Source organism: Leptidea sinapis, chromosome 28, assembly GCF_905404315.1.
Source record: "Leptidea sinapis chromosome 28, ilLepSina1.1, whole genome shotgun sequence".
In the NCBI taxonomy this organism is placed as follows: Eukaryota; Metazoa; Arthropoda; class Insecta; order Lepidoptera; family Pieridae; genus Leptidea; species Leptidea sinapis.
In genome coordinates this window covers 2,648,376-2,665,899 of record NC_066292.1, presented here as the reverse complement: position 1 = coordinate 2,665,899, position 17,524 = coordinate 2,648,376, and the positions used below count along the sequence as shown (strand labels likewise).

General features: G+C 34.1%; 1 protein-coding gene across 1 annotated transcript in view; it reads right to left on the bottom strand.

The window, feature by feature from the left end:
* LOC126973164 (actin-binding Rho-activating protein-like) overlaps positions 1 to 17,524 on the bottom strand; it is a 40,218-nt gene that overhangs the window by 15,408 nt on the left and 7,286 nt on the right. The window contains exons 2-3 of the mRNA XM_050820374.1: positions 4,941 to 5,077; positions 713 to 890 (exon numbers count right to left, since the gene is read on the bottom strand). Of these exons, the coding sequence (XP_050676331.1) occupies positions 713 to 890; positions 4,941 to 5,077 (315 nt within the window). The remainder of the gene's footprint in view (positions 1 to 712; positions 891 to 4,940; positions 5,078 to 17,524) is intronic.

Here is a 17,524-nt window from a genome sequence, read left to right as displayed (position 1 = left end):
ATAAAAATATTTGAATTTGACCTCTGGCGTTCCATGCCAGTGCTCCAACGAACTGAGCTAATCATTCGAGTGACGTATCATCATAATATCTTGTATGCTTTGTTCAACTCTCAGATTGTGGCTTCATTATTATGTGAGTGTTGAATATCGTAAATGTAAACGGGGAAGAGCGCTGATCTGGGACGCGACATGCGTCGACACTCTGGCTCCTTCTCATGTCCAAGTTACGTCAGTTGGTGCTGGGCTGCTGCTTCGACTGCCGAAGATCACAACCATCGCAAATATGTCGGTCTCAGTGAGTCTTACATCCTTATGCCGGTTGGTGTCGAGGCCCTTGGCCCGTGGGACCCAGAGGCGCGGATAATCTACAAAGTACTATCTATGCACCTCACTAGGGCTCTTGGAAACCCAAGCGCTGGCAGCTATTTCGGCCAACAGATCAGCCCAGCTATCCAACGCGGAAATGCTGACAGTATTCTTGGTACATTTTCCCGTAACAATAGTTTTAATTTAATGTAATCTTGTATTGTTAATATAGCTACAAGATTTGTTTTGTTTGAATAAATGATTATTTTCGTAAGTGTTATGTTTAACTTAGCACTGTATTTTATTTGATAATACAATATGTTGATTTAATTAACTCAAATGAGGAGAGTATGCCATGGTGTATAGTGACGGTACAGCGTTGTTTGCGTGTACAATGAATTCTTACCGAAAACAATTCTCCGAAGGAAATAACTTTCGTTGCACTTTGTAGTTCAGGTGGTAGCAGACTCTTGCATGGTGACTTTCCATATTCATTGATGATCTCACATAGCTCCTTCATCTCAGTACAAACCCTGGCTTGTGCCTCCGCGCCTCTGTATTCTGTCATCGAACCTGGTACCGGCCTGTCACAAATAATTTATTTATATCAGTGATTAGTTGATGGGCATGATCCACTTGCTGTGAGCCTATTATTATTAACTCTAGTTATCACATTTATTTAAATCAATGACGTTCAAATACATACAGAAAAATTACGTCGTATAAAAATATATACGTTTTCACATTTACTACAGTCGTTAAAAATATTCTTGGTCAATGAGCAGCAATGTAAAACATTTACTCAGTTCAGCGGGCCTACCATGAACTCTTATTACGATTCAATTGACAACCTAAACTGAACTGCTTTGCTATTTCGTACCACGACGTGATTAGAGCTATCTAATTTAGGTTGACGTCAAATCAACTGATGTAACTGATGAACAATGTCAAAAATGGTATCACTTGAATCGCAATCTGATTTAGTTAGTTCATTCATTCGCACCATGAGGTAATATTGCAACCTTAACTGGATAGCTTATGTGTCAAAGCGAGAGACTCAAAAAAAGTTGCTACTTCCTGGGAGGAAAGTGAATCGTATTCTTAATAACTTTTAAAAAATAGTGAAAACATACAGAAAAGGAACATTTTATTGATGAAAGATGAGATGAGAATACTTTATTGGACTTTATATTGGATACTAAAGACGAGGCAGTAAGGGCCCGGGCTATAGCCTGTTCGCAAGAATGAATAAAAAAAATGTACTCTGTGGTCCTGTCAAATCAAACATCAATGGGGGTGCTTTCATAACTTGCTATTTTTACAAAAACACCAACGCAAACATTTTATTTGTAATTCAAAGAACTATATTTATTTATATTACTATTATTTAATAAATACAAAAAAGGGCTTAATGGTTTATAATTTGAAGATATATAGCGCAATTTTAAAATGTTTTTTAATTGTTTTCTATGCAAAAAAACCGCTTAAATCATATCATTTTAGGTTTCGAAACGCAACGCATATGGTTCAAGTAAGAGAGACAAACTTATGCAACGACTGGAGAGCGTCATCTCTTTCTCACACCGCGGACCACAGACAAATTTCTTTCGTTCATTCTTCATAAGCTATAAAAGTAAGGTAAAAGGCACTTCATGGTATGAATTTTAGTGATTCAGTTTAGATACCTAAACTGAACTGAATCGGAATCGCATCACATATTAAAAGTTGATGGTAGGCCCTCAGTTTTGATTCGGACAGTGACAGTTGATACACGCCTAAGGAGAAAAGTGTGCCTTCATTGTCTTTCATATGTGTATTAAATTAATATAACGTCATTGGTTTTAATATTACACATTGAAGACCTTTTAGATTGTGTCCTCGAATTTCAGTTTTTTATAAGTTTATGATAACTATTTTTTTGTATATAATAGCCAGATAGATTGACTTACGGTACGCAGACGTGGTCGCTAACTATGGGCCTTATGAGGAAGCTAATTGTCGCTCAGAGGGCAATGGATAGGGCTATGTTCAGAGTTTCTTACGAGATCGAATCAGAAATGAGGAGATCCGCAGGAGAACCAAAGTCACCGACATAGTCCAAATGATTGCGAAACTGACGGCAGTGGGCAGGGCAGGTGGGGCAGAAAAGTCCTCGAATGGCGACGACGTACCGGAAGACGCAGTGTTGGTAGGCTTCCCACAAGATGGACCGACGATCTGGACAAGATCACAGGAATTCGTTGGACGAGGGTAGCGCAGGACGGACGTCTCATCATTATCATATTATCATCTATACTTAATGACAGTATTACTTCCATATGGAATAAAACATATAAAACTAATCATAAAGAAAACAATATTGTTTTATATGCTTTCTTTAAAATAAAGCGGCGGTGGGTAAAGTACATAATATGGAGGTATACGGAAAGAGAGGTGAAGGTCGGTCATTACAATTAATCGCAGCATAGAATTACAGCGGCGGATCGTAAAACATAGAGCAGGATGACGAGGCTTATACTCGATTAGGATATTCTCTGTTATTTATTTAATTTAAAATATATAACATATTTTAATAGTTAAATTTAGGTTGCTATAGCATAAACTATTTTCTTAATGACACCACAGACTGGGAATGAAGCTAACACCCTCAGGCTCTTAAATTATAAATGTTTATTGTACGATATCACATTGTAATCCATATTTTTACATAAAAACAAAAGCCCGCTGAGTTTCTTCCGCCCATTCTTCTCAGGTCTGAGGCAGTCTATTTTGAATGGGTGGTAGTTTTTGACGTTCAATGAGTGAGTTTGAATCTTTGTTTTTTAATAAAAATATTTGAATTTAAATAAAGGTAAAATAAAATCTGATCAAATACAGGATTATTAAAATATTTAAAGAAAATACTTCACAGCTTAGTTTACGTAATTCGCTTCAGAATCATTATATTTCACTTTAGAGGTATTTTAGTACAGCGAATGTCAAATTTAATTATCGCTAGAATTAATGAAAATAGGAAGATGTATGTACATTATACGGATTTAATTAATTCCTACCTAGAGAAAATGTCTATCTTCATTACGCTTTCCGTTAAATTATGTGAAGGGTAAATTGAATTTGAACAGGCTTAAAGTGTTTGTTTATTTACTTTGTATTGGGGTTGTGTTTTAATGCAAAGTGCTATTCAAACACTTTTTTGTTACATTTGAAGTTATAGGTGGCTGCCTCACCATTTCCCTCTTACCCGTTTGCCCCCTTTAATATAAAAAACCTTAAATTAGGGGTCTCAACTTCTGCTCAACTTATTTTATTATGTCTTGGTAGAGATCAATGTAATCGAAAATATATGTTAGTTTAAAATTCGCAAGCGCGAGTTAGGTAAATGTAAGTTCCTACCCTGACCATCAAGATCGATGTTCGTAGGATGCTTTAAATTTATAGTTTTGTTGGATCTTTCTACAAGAATAATTCACCACTTTTATTATTTTATTTGGAACGGTACATATTTAGAAGAGACTCACGTCATGGCAATTAGTGAGGCTTCTGCCTATGGAGGTCCGTAACACCAGAGGTCGAGAGATACCTTGCCGGCCTTTAAGGTCCCATAACTACACTCTAAAACTTCTATCTAATCTATCTAAGTAATCAAATCAATTATAGTGTCGGTAAATACCAATATTGACAATAGTAGATAGCTGCACATATTATGTTGCGTTCACAGCCTTAGTTGTTAACTTGTAGTAGGAAGTCTCGTATTGAACAAATCAAACAAGCATTTCGTGTGTTATTTCGTCTCATATACAGTGTACTGTAGATGTACTACATATTTAAACAAACAAAAAAAGTTTGAAGCGTAATTTTGATAATGATATGAATGTACGTTAATTATATGTGTACATTTTGTGTATATTATTGATACATATACGTATGTGTACGTTTAGGAAGGGAGGGAAATGTTCTGCATAATATACTGCTGAGTTGGAAAGAACCCGAATATTACTTTGAGACGTTCCATAGAAAATTTCATTCAGTTATATTCATTATCACGAAAGTGTAATTCGACAGGATAACGCAAGACTATTAATTTAATTTATATTTATTTATTATTAGAAAAGTACACATAAATATCACAATTCTTCTACATACATACGAGTTTTACCGTCTACTATAAGTAGTATAAAATATAGTATAGTGTAATATAAAAGAAAACGAAAACAACTTAAATCTACATATTATTATTAATTATGTAAAAAACAAAAGAAAAGCATTAGCATTTAGGTGCTGAGACATAATATTATGAACAGAAAAAAACTAAAGAATTTACGAATACCCTCAATATTAATAATAAAAGTATAATAATGAATTTAAAATGTCCGTCTCTTTTTATTGTTTGCCATTTTGTATCTTTGCGTCCTTGTTAACGATTTGATATTTTTGTAGCTTTTTATACAGAGTGATTTTTTTTAACCAAAATTGTAACACTACAATAACGACGAGGATAAATAAATACTTTATATCAATATGAATTAAAACATGAATTGAGTTTTGACAGAAAATATTGTTTTAAATTAAATTTCAGATTTTTTTCTGTCAGGGCCTCTTGTACGAATAACAAAGCATAGTTTAACAATACTCACTTGCCATATTCATCTTTTGAGAAGGTTGGTTTGTGGTTCTTGTCGAATTGCCCGCTAAATGCCGTTATCTTCTGTAGATCGCTGTGCGTCTGTGCTTTTGTGTCGAACGCTGAGATAAGATCTGTGAGAGATGAACTCTGAAAAAGAATGAAAAAATAAACGATTTCACACAAAGATTTTGTTACTTATGATTATGATAGCAAATTTTTTAATACTTTTTGAAGTTATACATCTTTAGGCGCGTTATGAATAAATGATGAGAGTGAAATTTCAAGATGCGCGCGCATCACTGTAACAGGGTGAAGTTTTTTCCTTAAATTTTCTGACGTTTACTGCTTTCGTTATTTTGTTTTTGGTTTCTTCGTAAATTATTAGGATAGGCCTTTGCCTATCAAGGTTCAAGCCCGTACAGCCGTATTCGTTATTTAATTGTCAAAGCCATCGTAGCAAGATTTTTGCAGAATTCTTCTTTCTACAAACGTAGAATAGTACGAGGAATAAATCATTTTAATGATTGTTGCTTCGTTAGGCCAAAGTAGTATATTTTCGTGCATGCATAAGTTTACACATACTTTTTTTTAATTTGCAAAGGTTTGTGTATGAATCTAGGTAACCCACTTCTTAGTTGGATTTTAACGAAGATAATCGCTAATATCTACACTGACATAGATAATAATATTATTAACTAGCTGACCTGGCAAACTTTGTTTTGCCATAAAAATTATATATGTAAACCTTCCTTGAGCTTCAACGAATCTATTACAAAATATTTCATTGAGATCGGTCGAATAGTTTAGGAGTTATAAGGGAACATACAAACATACATTCTTATATATATATATTAGCCCGATCAAAATATTATTATCTTAAGATGTCTTATTACGATATTGTTCTCAATAATTGGGGATTTGAAGAGACAAATTTCTTATTTGTACGAAACTATCCTCATTGTTATTACAAATGTTTATTAAAGGCCAATAAATCTTATCAATTTCCGTTCATAGCATCAATATCGAGATTTATTTTATTGTTTCTGTTGAAATGAAACAAGATATAGGAACAGAACTGTTACACGTGTTTTCAATTTCGTATCAACTGAAATAATATATCTTTAGATTGTAATCGTATTCTGTAGAAGTTTTTATTTTTTTATATGATAATAAGGGACGAGACAAGCAAGACGTTCAGCTGATAGTAATTGATGCCCATTACAATGTAGTGCCGCTCATGATTCTTGAAAGATCCAATAATTCTGAGCGGCACTACAACTGCGCTCGTCACGTTGAGACATAAAATATCAAGTCTCATTTGACCAGTAATTTCAGTAGCCAACAGACCGAAACACAGTAATGTTTACACATTCCTTCCTTCACGGCAGAAATAGGCGCCGTAGTGGTACCCATAATTTAGCCGGCACCCTGTGTAAAGGAGCCTCCCACTTCTATATGTGAATAGGTCTCAATCTATTCAGTTTGTGTGACATATTATTTAAATAAATATTAACACACTTTTACACAAATTATCATGCCCCAAACTAGGCATAGCCTGTACTATGGGTACAAGAAAACGATATATTTAATACAATAAATATACTTACTTAAACATACATAAATACTTATAAACATCCATGACTCGGAGACAAACATTCATATTCATCTTATAAATGTTTGCACCTATCAGGATTCGATCCCGGGACCTCCAGCTCAGTAGGCAGGATCACTAACCACTGGGCTATAGGGGTCGTCACAATTACAATTTATTGTTACGCAATTAGATATATGACTATCGATATACATTTATCGATATTTTAAAAGACTTATGTTAACTACTTGGCATAAGCGAAGGTGAGGCTTATTATACAAAATACACTTATGCTAAAGCCTCCAGATATATTCATTATATATCTTATATCTTTAAACGAGCAATTCTTGTATATATATATATATATATATATATATATATATATATATATATCTGAATTTCGGAAACGGCTCCAACGATTTTCATAAAATTAAGTATGCAGGGGATTTCGGGGGTGATAAATCGATCTAGCTAGGTTTCAATTTAAAAAATATGGTTTTATCCATGTTTGAATGAGAAACAGCTACAATAACATTAGAATACAAAGGTAAAGATCGCCACTATATACAAGACTATTATAGCTCAGATGGGACATTGGGTGATCCGGAAAGCAGAAGACCCCGGTTCGAATCCAGATGTCCTATTAGTTTTTTTTTTGTTCAAGTTTTGTACATTCTTAAAAATCCGAGCAAGGCTCGGTCGTCCGGATATTATTTATTATACGCCGAGCATTTCATATATATTTTGACTTTCAACTGTTTTCAACTTTAACTGATAACATATCCTAGTTTGAATTTAAATATTTAGTATATATCAATATAATAAAGAAAATAAAATAAACTGCTCATCGAGTACACCTTTACACCTTGTAACACACCAGAGCGGCCCTATACGGTCTTCTATTTTTAAGTCGACATCACACTGCTGCCTTCAAAGGTAGTTTTTGTTACAATGCAACTTAGTGCTGTTACAATATACCACCACCTTACAAAGCCTCCTTATCATTTAATTTCTCTAAATTAAAGATGAGCTGATATCTTTTAAATGTACATCAAAGTCAGTATTCCTTAGTTGCGTTTAAATAGACTAGCAGCTTTTTTTTAAATTTATTTTATTCCTATCATTTTGTTCTATTTGTAATTACTTTTTATAATCTGTATGTTTTTTATAGTTTTCAAAATTAGTTGTAATTGTTTTTTATGTTTAATTAGATTAGTCAATTTAATTCAGGTGAGGTGTCCTCCTTAAAGTCATGTGTCACGCGGGGGTCACAGAAGATCAGCGTTGCAACACATATTTTGTGTTGGAACACATGCTAACACCACACGTTTTTATATTTTTTAGTTGTTTTATTTTTGTTTTTGTGTGTTGATGATGATTTTCTTTCTTTCTTTCATCGCCCTAAAATGTTCACTTAAAATATTCTAATTCACATTACAACCGTTCTCTCTTTATGATCATATATTTTGAGTATGTTCAGAGTGTAGTAGACACTAGACTACTTCATATTATGGTATGCTCTTATGCAGAGTCTGTGTTCGGAACATGTTAGTTAGTTGTTCGTTAGAGCAGTTGGAACTCTATGAACCATAAGGAGACCTACTATAAGAAACTGAATACAAACGCGTTTTATATCATTCTGTCACAGTCTAAGCTCTACAAATACAGTTAAAAGATTCATTTACACGTCTTCGATTCATAAAATCAAATTCAAACCGACGAAAAAGAATTTTATTTCAAATAAAATCTCTGTAATACATGCATTTTAGCATTCGCAACCCCTCATTTTTGAGTTGTGATGGTCGTATTTCGGGTGGATGGACTAATATAAAACTATGACTAATAGATAAATACTATTTTTCGGTTTTGTTGAGACCAAAATTTGCATTATTTGATCACTGAAAAGTCAAAAAACTTTTAAAGAATAAAGCTACTTTTTAACAAACTAAATTTACTTACATAAGGTATTCTTTCATTACTATCTTATGAAACCTTAACTGATAAATAAAATAAAATGAAGGCAATCTTTTACAATATATTCAATTTAATAGCGTTCAGCGGTTCAATATATTTGATATGAAAGTTCTGATTGCAGTTCTGAATGCGAATTATTCATTTCGAACAAGTTACGGGTCCAAGACAATATTAAAAATATGATTTTCATTTTCTATGTGATTTTCTTTATTTAAGATAAATATTTTACAAACGTTGTGTTATTTTAAAACAACAATGTCGATTTTTTTGTGAAGAATATAGGTTTTCAGGATTACAATGATGCTGTGTATGTTTTTAATAAAATCGGCCCTGAGACTCCTTTGCGAAACTTTTAGTAGGTATACCTGAGTACCTTTTAGACTTGAATACCTCATTGTTTGAAATTTGGCAGTTCAAGCCTATTTTGTGAATTCATCCTATATGTTAGTATACAATTATATTTCGCAGCTAACTTCATTGTGCTTTTCTCACCATAAGAGCCGGATTTGATCAACTTCGCATAAATGTTTCGGACTTCGGAAAGCTATTTATTTATACTTTAATATCGGCTTGAGCTAATTACGATATTAAAAAAGTAAATAATTAAAAACAAACATCTTTTATTTGTACTCAAAGAATTGTAGATAAGGACAATAGTTACCGTTAAAATCTTAAGCTTAAGCACATGGCCGGATTTGGTACATGGCTGGACCATCGGCCGGTCCTTTGAGCGCCATGTGCTGGTGGGTCCGGAGTTGTACTCGGTACGGTCCGGACGGTAATAATAATATTTTTTTTGTGATGGTCCACTACCGGACCGCGTCAAATGTTTTGGCCGTACCAAATCCGATCATGTGTTTAGGCTATAATACATAAACATACAAACAAACACCGTTTAAATATCGTCTGGTATCCATCCGCATATATACCACAATCGAGGTTGACTTCGAGAAGAGCGTTGAGAGAGGAGAAATATCTCGGTATAGGTGAGTTGGTGCGAGCACTTAGTTACTAATGACAAATAATACCAAACACTCTGTAAGAAAATAAAATAATACAAATATATATCGTTTATATGTTTTTAAACTTTTATCTGATGAACTTATAACTAAATAATGACTAAAACTAGCTAAATATATGAACTTTAAGTTTCGCGATGACAAAAGTTTTATGACATTACAGTACATTGTAATTATTATGACGGTGCGAACACTTGGTTAAAGCCTGTACCAACCATTGGATCGAGCTGCACAACCCACGAGTGATTAAAAAGCATCCTAACAATTTTAATAAGGAGGATGGTTTTAGGCTAGCGCAAACATGGCGGTCTCTCTCTGCAGTACGAATTCAACAAAAAGATCCCAAAGTATGGACGTCGTCAGTAGTGTGTGTCGTGAATTAGGGAATCAAAGACCAAAACGAACAAGGCGCCAAGTCGACAGATTGATGTACAATTAGTGTCAAGTGTCAATGTGTCAAGAGTTTTTCGCCGCCTCCGCAGTTCCACCGTGACCACGATTCATGCAATTGGATCGAAATATCGGCATGAAATCCATAAGATATATATCGTGAGTACCCGTCATAATAATTATAATATTTGGTTTATTCGATCAGAAATACTGACATCAGCTTATTACAGATTAATTACTCTGTTTAATTCCCGAAGATAATTCTTATAGATAATATTTTATATTTAAGTTTACTGTTCAAATACTAACTTTGCAAGAAGCGATTGGACAGTTGACCTCACCTATTGTGCCCGCATCCATTTAACTCGTTGGGACTCGCTTCAAGAAATGAATAATTAGGCAGTAAGTCTCAATTTCAAAATTCTCATGTTTATTCAAATGAACCAAAGCAGTTCTTTTTTCATTAACTATACCGTGTGATGACGAAGCTACGTTTAAAATATTTTTGAGCACATTTCTTTTACTAAATTTCCAGGACCTTCTTTTCTTTTAGCAACTCTACCAAAATTTGAAGCAATTAGTAGGTTTTTTCATAACTCTAACTGTAAGCTCCTATCTCTTTTCGTATTCTTTATTTCAACAAGAAAACTATTGTTTAAAAAAATAATTATCAGCACATGTAAGTATTATATCCAATAATATACTTTATATAATATTTTATAGTATTCTGAATTTTAGAAATAATTTTGTATCTCAACCAAGTGTTACATACTCTCATCAGTAATATCAAGAGCGTTACCAGCACTTTCATAATCATTTTGAGTTTGTGCAGAAGTTTTGTCGCTAGTTTTATTTTTCTTAATTTCCTTGGTATCAAAGTTATTCTTCGAATTATATCACGCCTTATTTCCAATCTCCTTGCATGGCTTTCAGGGCTGTGATGGATAATTTTATTCTATGTGCAATGTGGTAATTGCTTTCCATTGTTACCGATACGACCGCTGTGGAGTATCGATAATGGTATGAGCGACGCATGGAAAAATATATGCATTTTTGACCCATAAGTATAGCAGCAACAAAACGTTTCAAAAGTATTAGTATCATCGTCCTATATGTCACGGATTGTTCAGTACTAAGCGAAATATTGTCTAATTTCAAAAAAGGTGTGTCCCATTATTTATTACGTAGATGTTGTATAGCTAAAATCATTTTTAATTACAATACACTTATCTGTATCGGGGTCTCTGACAATACAACGCCAGTTTGCCGCTAGTTATAATAAGTACTAGCTGCTGCCCGCAACGTCGTGTGCGTGGATGCTATAAAGCAGCAAAAATACTATGCCTGCCTTTAACGTGATAATATGTACCCTATATCCCGATCTCTTGTATCATCATCAGCCGGAAGATGTCCACTGCTGAACAAAGACCTCCCTCAAAGATTTCCACGACAATCGGTCCTGCGCTGCCCTCATGCAACGATCTTGACCAAATCGTCGGTTTATCTTGAGGGGGACCTACCAACACTGCGTCTTCCGGTACGTGATCGCCATTCGAGGACTTTACTGTCCCCTGTATGTGCCCTGCCCACTGCCACTTCAGTTTCGCAATCATTTGGACTCTGTCGGTAACTTTAGTTCTCCTACGGATCTCATCATTTCTGAAACTCCGAGCATAGCCCTCTCCATTGCCCTCGGAGCGACCATGAGCTTTCTCATAAGGCGCATAGTTAGCCCATCTCTTGTATAATTCATGGAAAATATAAGATAGAGATTTATTAAAGCTTATAGAATTTTTGAAGCGTCGTTTTATATTAAACCTTTGCAGACTTATGTGTCATAGCTTCATCTTATAATCTTATCAAGATCTTAATACAAATATCGATAAACTGTCATATTTTCAATACATGACTTAATCGAGTCTTTCAAAATAAAGTTTTTTGAAAATGTTTTTAGAGTAACAAAGTGAACAATAATTTATAGAATACGTTTTAATAGCAAGGTCAAATTTGAAGCAGAACGAGTAATTCACACTATCACTACATATTATGAAAAAAAACCTCCATCGCGTCTGTCTGTTCACGATAAACTTAAAAACCACTGAACCGATTTTCATTCTGTTTTCACCAATGGATAGCGTTATTCTCGTGGGATGGAGATTTAAGTATATAATTTGTTAAGGTTTTGTATTAATATATTAACGATATTTTGTTGGGGGTGTCAGGAAAAATATAAGCCGTCTGGGCTTTAAACGAAAAGGCTGTCTAAACCCTTTGAGATATAACAAAATAATGGATGGTAGAATTGTGTATCTTATATAGGTCTACCTCTATGTCTTAAGGATAACATACTATATCCATTTTAATACTCTAAAAATTATACTATTATTATATTTACAATTATAAAGTGATAATGTAAAAGCTGCTTATTTATTATTAATACGATATTAATCTTTCTCGTTTTATTACTACATAATATTATAAAATAATTCTGATATACGTTTTTGTTTCATTTTTAATTCATTAACTTTGGATTGCGTTATTCACGAATTCTTACTTAATTTTCTATTCACAGAACAGCGTCTGTCGGGTAAGCTTGTTTTTTTAATGAAAATAAGGGACTAGGTGAGCAGGACGTCCAGCTGATGTTATTGAAACTCCCTGCCCATTACAATGCAGGGCTGCTCAGGATTCTTGAAAAACCCAAAAATTCTGAGCGGCACTACAATTGCCTCGTCACCATGCGACATAAGATGTTAAGTCTCGTTTCCACAGTAATTTCACTAGCTACGGCGCCCTTCAGACCGAAACAGTAATGTTAACAATTTACTGCTTCACGGCAGAAATAAGCGCCGTTGTGGTACCCATAAACTAGCCGGTATCCTGTGCAAAGGAGTCTACCACTGGTAGTTATGTTTATTTAAGAAATCGAGACCAATACGTGCTATCTATCAATTTCCTTACATTTTAACGATTTCAGCAGTTGCTTCTTTTTTTTCAGTAATAATATTTGCGTTTTTTTATTGACATCGTTGATAAAATAATTCGCATAAAATAATTAAATTAAGGCAGAGAACATTTTATATCGCAATATGTAAAGCTGATATTTGTATCGTTGAATTTCACGCTAAATTAATTTTATAGAATCTTGGCAGCGTTCGCGGAAATCTACACTACGAATTTTTATTAGATATAATGCGTGTTTTGCTGCTTTTCATCTGTAACAAGTTTACATCAATAAAATATTTACTTTACAGCAAAATATTTACTAAGATTATATTAAAAAAGAGGTGAAATATTTTTTATTAAGTATGTTTAAATTGAATTAAATTTCTTATGGCGCATTTGGCAAAATATGTGAGAGTAAATTTTTATGATGCACGTGTACACACAGCGACATGATTTTCCGACACCTTTAAGTGAGACAAAAATACTTCCTCTAAAATTGTATGCAGTTATATCCAAGATATTTAATTAGTACATTACACTGTACAAAGCCACAGGTTACAATTGTAAATAAGATGTCAGAGGTACAGAGTTGCGAAAAGGCGATCAGATCTAAACAAGAAATACATCATATTATTCATACATAAATGGAATTATTTTTGTTTTGCTATGCTGAAACAGTATAATTTCTGATGTAAGTAAATTTATTTTATTATTTTATTAATAGACTTATTTCTCATGTGTAGCTGAAATATTTTATTTAATTCAATAATAATTTACTGATCACAGGGCCCTTAAAAAGTTAGGAAAACATCCAAGTCTACCTTTTCTTTCTTTTTACGAGAAAAATTAAATTATGATAAATTATAATAAAATGATGTAGAGTGGTATTGTGTATTTCATATAGTTCTACAAAAAGTTCCGCGATGGCATATCTCTTATCTCTTATGGACATACTATATCAATTTTAATACTTTAAAAAATATTGCATATCGTACTTATAAAGCATTAATGTAAAATCTGTTTACACAAAAACGATATTAGTCCTTATCATTTTATACGTTTTTGTTTCATTTTTAACTCATTTGATAACAGATTTTCAATTTATTCTTTCACCGACCAACTTCACCCTGTTACTTTTGTGTTACAGTGATGCGCGCGCATCTTAAAATTTCACTCTCATCATTTTTTCATAACGCGCCTAAAGAAGTATAACATCAAAAAAATTATGTTCGAACAGCATCTGTCGGGTCAGATAGTTTACACTAAAATGGTGACAATATTTTAAAATCTTCTTGAATACATCTAGAGATATGATGGCCACGTAAAAGCTTGATAAACGTCTGTATTTCTAGAAGATTAATGACTTTTGAGGATCTCGCGCCGAGTCTAATGGGCGTTTCCATAAATCCCAGTAGCAATTAATGATTATTTGGGCAATCATTTGTATTTGAGGCGTCACATTTCTTAATTATTCATGTGGTTGGATTTAGCGTTTTATCCGACAATTTTTTGTTCTGAATTCCTTCCATGATAATATTATCTGATATGGATATATCTATTATAGATTGGCATATTTTTAATAGAATATGAGAGTAGCAGTAAGTGTAGCTGCAGTTTTTGCCCGAAACAGTACCACAGTACAAGTAACAGAACAGTAGTGTTACTCAGAGGTCTCCTAGAAATTTATACGAACGTTTGGGCGGAGTGCTAGGGTTGGCACATACAAAAATATTGACGTCGTGGACCTGACGGTGCAGCTAATTTAACTCGGACAGCGACCAGTCTCGGTGGTGTACGGCGTAGCACTTAATAGTTTTATCTTGCTAAGATTGCTGCTTGCTAAGATTGCTAGCGGCCGTGTCACTGACCTCTGCTATATACCACTGGGCTGGTGGCGTCAAAGTGCTTTTGTGTCTGTTTAATATTCGCCATTTTGGCGCTGTTGGCCATGTAGCGAGAGTCTGTGGTTCTAAAACTAGTGATGACAACCTCGGCAAACATCGATAGATGGTGGGAAACTATTTACAAAAGAAAATGTGTACTTTATTACGTTGATTCTAGAAAAAATAACGCGGAAAACGAATGAAATTAATTAAAAATGCAAAAATACTTCAGAGTATTGTACGTTCCTTTGTAGCCATTTGTATTATGCGTCAAAATTTGTTCTCTAGCGAGTGGCGCTTCAAATAGGCACAAAAAATTTGCTGTCAAACATAATATGGAACAGTCTGTCCAGTGGTATTCATACAGCTCTGTGGGCCGTGTAAATAGTCTATATATGTGCGTGCGTCGATTCGAGCGCATTAGTATGAAGTTTATGTATTTTTCTATTACTGTATTGTGGTAGTATTGCCACAACGTGCGCCTATGTCTGCCACAATAGAATGGAGAATGTGTGCATATACAGGTATTATTATAATAATTAGTAAATAATAAATTCCAACTTAAGCGGGGTTTTCCCTATCCGACTACACTCCGACTGAGTGAATTCGGATATCTACTCGGACGCTAGTTGTACAGTGTAAACACGCAATTCGAATGAACTCGGACGCGGTTATATTTCGCAGTCGTTCACTTTCAAGATTCACCTTGATCTTGAAAAAATTTTTATTTTTTATTTTTTATGATGGTAAGTGGCTGTACTATAAGAGAAAAGGTGTAGTGGTATGCTTTTATGCTGTTAAACCTGAAATTTGGAGAGCAGAAATAAAAATTTTATTAGGTTTAGGTAAATTTTAAAATTCATGTTAAAATGATATTTTTGATCTCCAAAATTGAAATGGCACATTCAGCACAGTACTATATTTCTTTACATTATGGTATTATCGGATCTATTGATTTTATTTTTTTTTAGTATTTTACAAATGAAGCTGTCATTATAGCATATTATCATTTGACCGCGTGCAACGCAGAACAGCTCGAATTGTCGGGGACCAAGTGCTCTGTGAACACCGCTTCATTGTGTGTATTTTACCGCATTTATCACGGGGAACTTTTCGTAGAGCTGTTTCACCTGATTCCTGTCACCGAATTTCATTTTTGCCTTCTTCAGGACACGCCACTAATTAAGATATCATCCCTACCATATAGAAGCGTAGCGTTCCTCCACAGTGCGGTTTTCAAGTAACATTCTTCCACGTGGGTGTTTCCAGGACGATCCGACATGACATACATACCTTCAAAAAAAGCATGTATACCATACTTAAAGGCCGGCAACGCTCCTGTGATTCTTCTGGTGTTGCGGGAGAATATCTCAATATTATTAAGATGTCCACCAAATTCACGTGAGATGGAGTAACAATTATTATAAATTTCTCAAAAATATACAAATAGTAAAAGAAATGTCACAGTTTATGTTTATAACACTTAATCTAACCTTGGCCATCTATTTCGAATCATCTATCGAAACACCATCAATGCCATATCCATATTGTGTGCAAGTTAAATATTCTAAGGTTTATTATTTTTCTTTTCTGTGAAGATTTATAAACTGTGGCTAAAACATTCAATCTGTAGTATGTTTACATGTTACCTATGTATTTATTATAATATATACGTTAATTTAGCCGTTTAGGCCTTCGTCCATTTAGTATTGGAAACGATTTCAAAACTACGAGTAGTTGTCTTTTTTATTTATGGAAAAAGTAGGGCAAACAAGCGTACGGGTCACCTGGTGTTAAGTGTTCACCACCGCCGATATTCTCTCGCAACACCAGGGGCCGTGATTAAGGCAGGTATACGCGATTTTTTTTTGCAGGTACCCATCGTCTTATCGTCCGGGATACACCCGCACAAGGAAGCTCATTCCACAGCTTTGTAGTACGTGGAAGAGAGCTCCTTGAAATCCATCCAGATAGTGGGGAAGATATTCTAATTTGTGGCGCGTGTCTAAAGTACCGTTACCACTGCCTCAGTATGAGTTAGCAACTTATTAAATAAACAATAAAAAGTTTCTCGCAATCATTGAACTGAGTTCATACAAAATTTGCATATCTCGCAAGTCAAAAGTCTTTTAATCTGTACGCGTGAAGTTTGATATAAACGATTTGTGGCTCGGTTTACAGTTCATTACTTGATCTAAAGGTGCTTAAAGGGATTCAGCCTTCAAAAGTCGGGGTATTGACTTTAATACGTTCAGCGTACATTTCAACCAGTTGAAAAATTCCCTGTGACTCACGACATTGGTATGTTTACAGAAACACTTTAGCCGCTTGAAATTACAAGTTATTTTCGTCATAATTGTTGATATTCCAGATTTCTCTGTTTGGTCCGTACAGAGATTTATCTGAAAGTAGTTTTTATTATTTCACTTATTCAGAATCTAATAAGGTATGATTTTCGGCAAGCGAGAGTTAGAGACAGCTTATTAGCGGCGAATGAAAATTCTTTATTGTACTAAACAGTTACAATCTGTATTTACAAGTAATAGTTATGGTAGCACAATTAGGCGACCTTATCGCTATTCAGCGATCTCTTCCAGTTAAGATAAAGGTAGGAGATTTATTTATAACTTGACATAAGGCAATAAATTATCTTAAATATAATATATACACACATATTATGTATTATAATATATATTATATGTATATAAATACAACTTAGTCTTCTAGAAACTATGAATGAGTCATCGATTAGAATGTTTAGTTTGTAGCTGGGAGAGTTTCTTGCGCCGAT